Genomic DNA, 7,284 nt, shown 5'->3' on the forward strand with positions numbered 1-7,284 from the left:
CTACTCTATCAGCTTCATCCACCGCACCCAAGGCTTCAAACTCGACGGCCCTAATTTTTTTCAAATGTTCATCCAGCCAGATAAAGTACCGGCAATACGGTTCTTTAGCCTGGAACAAAATTTCAGTGAATCACCCATTAACACCCAGCACACTATAATCCAACTATTGTAAAAATCGCTCACTTACCTTGAACAGTGGACACCCAAGAAACACTCTATTAGGGTTACTGGTCGTTCTTGACTTGTACATAATGGCGTAGACGCCACAGTAGCACTTGGGCGCAATCCCAACTCGCTCACATCCTCCTGGCACAGCCCATGAAGATTCCTCTCCAGGTCTTGTGCATGAAGAGCTCCCTTCACTCATCATGGACGATCGCAGCATCAACACCCATGTCTTCCTCCAAGGTTTTCGATCAAATAGGGCTCAGGGAAGGGGACGACATCGTTTTGTGGGTGAGGGATCGATCTGTCCTTCGATTTTTAGTATCCCCTCCAGCTCAGCAACCTAAACGGACAGGTCACACTCCCCCAGCCACATCAGCCTTCTCCGGTGACGTTTTTCAACCCAAATCGACGGAGGGGTTCAATTGTCCCAGATTTTACAAGGTGAGGGGCTTAAAAGTATTTTCAAATCTTAAGGGACGAAAATGTCCAATTTTAAAAAGGTCAAGGACCGATATGTCTTTTACTCTTTAATTTATTTACAATGTGTATTTGATTCTAATATATATTTTATACTAATAATTGATTTTAGTATACACGTAACATAGTTAAAAAAACTAATAGAGACTCATCACAATACTAGAGATAAATGTGGGTTACTTTTGTCAATTTTAGATATGTAGTTAATATAACTAAAATCTCAGAAACTATCTTAGAATATGTGATCAATCTCAAAAGATTACTTTAGGACTTACTGATGGAATATGTAGCCTCTAATAACTAGATTATGGGTATGTAACTCACAACATGATGTTATACATTGAAAGGGTAAAAATAACACTCTTGTTTTCAGTTTGGTACAAAACAAGTAGTTGACGCACAATGCAATAATGTGGGTGGTTCTCTTTATTGAGATATAACATATTATAGCAATGTCATTTTGTATAAGAATCAAGCGGTAAAGTAAGTTGGCGAAGAATTACAATTTTCAGATGGGAAAGTATGAGGAGCCAATGGAATATTTATACAATGTGTACAATGGAAGTTTAGGGAGTATTAGAGATATAATTATTAGTGTTACCTTTTTTCATCAGTTGAAGTTTTTGGGATGAGTGGTATCATGACATGGTATTAGAGCGGAAGATGTTTATTATCGCTAGTACTTGGATGGTTATTCTAGATAGTATGTATAAATAATCCATTGTCTCCCTAGCGAGATCCTTTTCAGATATATCTAAATTAAATGCACAAATCATTTAAAATGTAGATAGAAATAAAGATCTCGTATACATGTACTCACTACAAAAAAAAATACAAATTTGTAGGAGTTTTATAATAGAGGTTTTAAAAAACTCTCGCAAATTAGTTAAGAAAGCCAGATTTTCTCTTTATTATTTTTACTTCTTAATTTACAGCAATTTTAATCTCAAATAACAGGAGTTACATAACTCTCCCAAATTAAAATTTTATTACCCAAAACTCTTCTCCTATTTCGCTCCTTTTCTTATTTTTCACATCCCGCCAAATTGAATTCTCATTCCCGCAAAACCTTTCTCATTCAGTTTATCACTTTTTGCAGCCCTACTTCCCTTTCTTCTTCTCCACACACCATCCTTATCCCAAACCTCACCTTCGTTAACTGCAGCAACCTTTAGCTTCAATGTCCCCAACTCCAGTCTCGCCGTCTCCTCCTTACTGGTACGTCGCGTCCTCTAATCTCTTCATTGTTGGTTCGTTGCGTTCTCATCTTCTCCTCCTCGTCGGTCTTCATCTCTTATCAACAAGTCTTAGTTTCAGATGGAGATGTCTCAGGTAATAACATTTATTTTGGATTCTTAGTTTATGGCTTTCAGTTCCTGGTTTATTCTGATTTTGTACTATTTTTGGGTTTATTCTTATTTGAATTTTGGGGTTTATTCTGAGTTTAATTTGTATAAGCCAAACCCTAGCCCGTGGAACTTTTGGTACTGTCCACCGTAGTGTCTATGATGGCCAAGATGTTGCTGGTAACCCCTGTTCTTCTCTTTCTCTGTTTACTACTTTTTATTAATTTTATTACTGTTGTTGTTACTATTGATTACTTTAATTCAATTGGATCACTGATAAGCATAGCCAATTTCTTTGTTAGTCTTAGTTTTTGGAGCAAAATTCGGTTGGATCAAGTACTTGATCAAAAGTTATGGCTGTTAGTTACATTGCATTTCTTTTATAGTGATTGGTGATGGGTAGCTTTGAATCTCTTTGCATGTTGGGGCTCATATATGAAAATTCATGTGATCCTGATTTGTTGTTTTTGTGTGGTGACTAAGAAATAAAATATATTTTCAATGTTATATTGAGGTTGGTTGTGCTTTTGATGGAATTATTGGTTTACTTTTTTCTTTCTTTCTTTCTTTCCTTTTTTTATTTTCGCATTTCCACTGTTAATCAATCCTGTGATTATTACTCAATGATCAATTAAAATACTGGACTATGGTGAAGAAGGGCAACGGAGCTACCCTGAGATCGGTGTTTACACAAGAAGTTGCTATTTGGCATAAACTTGATCATCCAAATGTGACAAAGGTCATTTTCATTTTTATTCAGTTAATTTTGTTGTTGTTGGTTGAGCTCGTTAGTTGTTATAATAGCATATCATCGGCTGCTGTTTCGTGGAGGGTTAGTCAATTGACGCCTCTAATGCCTATGTATAATTGCTTTTAGTTTTACTTGTGACACCAAGTTCTTAAAGTTTTCAGATCATATAGCAGTTTCAAGGACTTTGTTTACTACATCAAGTCCGGTTAATTAGAGAGTTCAAACCTTTAAGTGTTTAACTGATCGGATAGTCTATTGATATAGGAGACACTAACTTCATAGCAATTTATTGAAATTAGAGTCAATAAGAACTTCCATTTGATTGGGCATGCTTAAAAATCACCGTACTTGAAATTTATGAAATTTATATATTTAAGTCCTGACTTTTTTTAAATGTGGACATATCGATCCCCCATATTCACTTGGGTCTGTCAGACTCAACAAAAAAAATTAAATGTGACTCCCATTGTATTAACTTAGTTGATACGGATGCACACATGTGAGAGTTTTTAAAATTGGACAAATTAGACTCAGGAATTGATATGTCCAGATTTTAAAGAGGTTAGGGACTTAAATGTATTTTTAAATTATAAGAGACTTAGATGTCTCAGAGATCGATTTTAACTATTTATTTTTAATTGATTATTTTGAGGTTGGGAATATGATTAATTATTATGACACGTGAATAGGGCTGAAATCATAAAAGCACAAAATGGTGGAGAGCAAATTAAAGTGGAAACAGAACAGATCAGAACCAAGAATATTTTTACCAGGCCTCTCCTTTTTCTTATTTTTATGCTCATTTACGTAGAAACAAAGTTGCCGCATAAGTCATAACATTCCCCCCGTCGTCAGTCAATTTTTTTATTATTTATCTTTTAACTAAATCATTAATTATTTGTACATATGCATGTATTGTATATATTTCATAAAATTGAACTGAGATGTTAGTTGAATATGCCAGCTATCCCAGTATGGCTTAAATTAAATTAAACCAGCTAGGTAGCCATAGCTTTAAGATTTAAAAGAAAATTTACTGCTTTTATATAACTATGGATTTATTATTCTATTGATCTAAATTTTACATAAATCAGGATTTGAAAGCTGTTTCCTTAGGTTTATTACGTGTCATTAGAAATGTTGATTGCTAGAAAGAACAACTTAAGTTGCAAGCATTACTCCTTAAGCTTGCTTTTATTATTATGATGAGGAGTAACACTAGTTAAGCTCGGTTTACTTGGCACGCAAGGAACCAGAGTGTTTGCATGAAATTTTGTTGTTGAAAGAGATGGATCGATATCTCTGCTGAGGACAAACACCATTCTCTGGGTTAGAGTTGTGCAATTCACAGCCACAGTTTTTATGGTATGGCCTGCGCTCAACATTCCTGTCCTTCGTTGATATGCTTCCTTCCATAACCCCCCGAACCATCATCATTTCAGACGCTCCACTCGCCATTCCTCTCAAACTTGTATTACTTGGAACAATGTCACTGACTAGTAAACCCCCTCCTAAAATCAGAATTGAAGGAGAGCATTGCCCTGGTGCGGTGGTGGAATGGTACCAACGTTCTGCATCAAAGGATCAAAGACACGATTTTGACCTGAGCTTGAAGGCGAAGAAACACCTCGTTTCGTTGGGTTGGACCTTTTCTTATTGCGACAAGAAAACTCGCTGGGAACTTCGTTACAAATCCCCTTCTGGTAAGACCTATATTTCTCTCAGAACTGCATGCAAAGCCTGCATTGAAGAGAAAAAGAAAGATTCTTCATCTAGTTCCAATTAATTGCAAGGATCACAGCAATCTCAATCCAAGGTAACCGGTGGTAGGCCTCGGAGACGCAAGAAACCGAGTGACGATGAAGATTGGACTCTTCCGGAGACGCAAGTATCCAATTTAGTAAGTCCTCGTTCTGGTGAAAGTCCTGATGCCGCAAGAAAAGTAAGGAGACGGAGTTCTTCTGATAATCGGAATCCAAGAACGATTCTTTCTTGGCTGATGGACAACAATGTGGTGGCGCAGGAGGCGTGGGTTTTCTGCCGTGGAGAATTGGTGAAGAGAGGGAAGCTGTTTCGTTCTGGTATTTTCTGCCATTGTTGTGATTCTTTATGGACACTCTCTCAATTCCAGGCTCATGCCGGTTGCAAAGGTCAACCTCCCTCTGCTAGTATCTTCTTGGAACAAGATAAAAGGTCTTTGCTGGATTGCCAGAAACAAGCATTGATGATGATCAAGGCTAACAACAATGGGGATAATGATCATCATCATGAAAATGATTCCATTTGTTCAATTTGTCTCCAGGGGGGTTTCATTCTTCTCTGTGATCACTGTCCGGCGTCATTCCACGCCGAATGTATTGGCCTTGATCATGTTCCCCCTGGTGATTGGTTCTGCCCTTCATGCTCTTGCAGACTTTGCAACCGTCCCAAATGCAGAGAGGAAAGTCATTTGGCTAACAATTTTATAGCTTGTTATCAGTGTCAACGCAGATTCCACATTGGATGTTTAGCTTCTAGAGGCTTTGCTTTTCTGAACATGGAAACCGATTGGTTTTGCAATGAAGATTGTCACAAGATATTTTTGACACTGAATAACATGTTGGGAAAACCAATTCCTGTGGGTGATGGTAATCTAACTTGGACATTGTTGACGAGCCTCAAGAAAAGCACTAATGACAATGATGACGATGGAACCATTACTGAAATGGAGAGCAAGCTAAATGTCGCACTTGGAATAATTCATGAGTGTTTTGTGCCCATCATAGATCCTGTATTTGGAAGAGACATTGCTGCAGATATTATGTTCAGCAGATATTCACGGCTGCCACGTATGAACTTTACAGGGTTCTACACTGTGATTCTAGAGAGGAATGATGAGGTGTTCTCTGTTGCAAACACAAGGATTTATGGCCAAAAGCTTGCAGAAGTGCCGCTTGTCGCGACGAGGGACCAGTATCGAAACCGGGGAATGTGTCGAATTCTGATGGATCAGCTTGAGAAGCTGTTGGTTAAGTTGGGTGTTGAGAGGTTGCTATTGCCTGCCGCTCCTTATTTAGTAGAAACTTGGACAAACTCATTTGGATTTGCAAAAATGACACACTCAGATCAGTATTACTGTGTAGGTTATCCTCTTGCAAATTTTCCAGACACAACATTGTGCCACAAATCATTGAAGCAACCTTTGATGCTGTATTGAGGTCTAAAACGATTGCATGGAGTTGGAAGTAGTGACCATGGTGTATGTTTAGTATTGCTTGTTGCATTCACTTTTTATATCTGATTTGCAGTGTGTTTTGTCAAATCCATTTGCTATTATATATGCTGTTTTTGCTTATTAGTAAACAACTTTTATAATGTTTGATTTATTTGCAATGTGTATTTAATTTCAACATGTATTTTATACTAGTAGTTGATTTTAGTGTACATGTAACAATTAAAAAAACTAATAATAGAGACTAATTACATTACTAGAGACAAATATGGTTTACTTTTGTCAATTTTAGATATGTAGTTAATATAATTGAAATCTCAGAAACTATTTTAAAATATGTTATCAATCTCAAAAGATTACTTTAGGACTTACTGATGGAATATGTAGCCTCTAATAACTATAGATTATGGGTATGTAACTCACAACATGATATTATACATGGAAAGGGTAAAAATAACTCTATCTTGATTTCAGTTTGGTACAAAACAAGTTGACGCACAATGTAATAATGTTTGCTCATGTCTCTCTTTAAATTTTAAATATGGTTTTGGAAAACGATATATGGGTGGTTCTCTTTATTGAGATTTGAGATATAACATATTGTAGCAATATCATTTTGTATTAGAATCAAGTGGTAAAGTAAGTTGGCGAAGAATTACAATTTTCAGATATATCTAAATTAAATGTACAAGTCATTTAAAATGTAGGTAGAAATAAAGACCTCGTGTGCATATACTCCTTGATTTTATATATTACTGTAAGGAGACAGGAGTAATGTAATCATCACAAACTTAATAAGAATACAAGTAAAAAGACAGCGTATTAGTATCTTTTAAATATTGTTCTTTATTCAATTTTTAAAAAAGAGAAAAAATAAAAAATAAATAACTTTTTTAATTTTTTAAATAATTGATACATAAAAATGTGTATTTAAATTAATTAAATAATAATAAATCTTTAAAAAAGTTAACTAAAAGCTAAATTTTAAAGGATAAGTAGTATTTTTCTATACTTGTCTCTTCTTAACATTTGTCCAAAGGAACTCTATATGCTTTATGGTTTATGCTACATAGCCATAATGGCCTAAGCGTACAATGTGTACAATGGACTAAATCATGGAATCTTTGGTCCATGAATAAAATGAACATCACCCATACTATCCAGAATAACCATCCGGATACCAGGGATAATAAATATCTCATGTCATAAAACCACTCATCCCAAAAGCTTAAGCTGATTTTGGGATTCACCAAGGATCGAACTCTTAACCTTTCGGATCTAGAACTCTAATACCATGTCATGAACCCACTCATCCCAAAAGTGTAACCTGA

At 35.8% G+C, this 7,284-nt stretch overlaps 1 protein-coding gene across 7 annotated transcripts; it reads left to right on the top strand.

Moving 5' to 3' along the window:
• Window positions 1-1,636: 1,636 nt before the first annotated feature.
• On the top strand, window positions 1,637-6,220 carry LOC112723377 (increased DNA methylation 1). Of its 7 annotated transcripts, none has more exons than XM_072207745.1 (6): window positions 1,663-1,977; window positions 2,104-2,171; window positions 2,647-2,730; window positions 3,999-4,107; window positions 4,185-4,445; window positions 4,536-6,220. In XM_072207745.1, exons 5-6 carry the CDS (start codon window positions 4,229-4,231, stop codon window positions 5,936-5,938), a joined length of 1,620 nt encoding a protein of 539 aa, XP_072063846.1. In that variant the 5' UTR covers window positions 1,663-1,977; window positions 2,104-2,171; window positions 2,647-2,730; window positions 3,999-4,107; window positions 4,185-4,228; the 3' UTR covers window positions 5,939-6,220. The 7 variants fall into 7 exon arrangements, with proteins under 7 accessions (XP_072063845.1, XP_072063846.1, XP_072063847.1 ...); XM_072207746.1 differs by having other exon boundaries at window positions 2,650-2,730; XM_072207747.1 differs by having other exon boundaries at window positions 1,702-1,977; window positions 2,115-2,171.
• The last annotated feature ends 1,064 nt before the right edge of the window (window positions 6,221-7,284 follow it).

The sequence above is a fragment of the Arachis hypogaea genome, chromosome 11 (genome assembly GCF_003086295.3).
Source record: "Arachis hypogaea cultivar Tifrunner chromosome 11, arahy.Tifrunner.gnm2.J5K5, whole genome shotgun sequence".
Classification (NCBI taxonomy): Eukaryota; Viridiplantae; Streptophyta; class Magnoliopsida; order Fabales; family Fabaceae; genus Arachis; species Arachis hypogaea.

Coding starts and splice junctions, on each gene's coding strand:
- LOC112723377 (XM_029290355.2), top strand. CDS start 4,145: ATGCTTCCTTCCATAACCCCCCGAACCATCATCATTTCAGACGCTCCA. Junction 4,446..4,535: donor TCGTTACAAATCCCCTTCTG/GTAAGACCTATA, acceptor ATTAATTGCAAG/GATCACAGCAATCTCAATCC.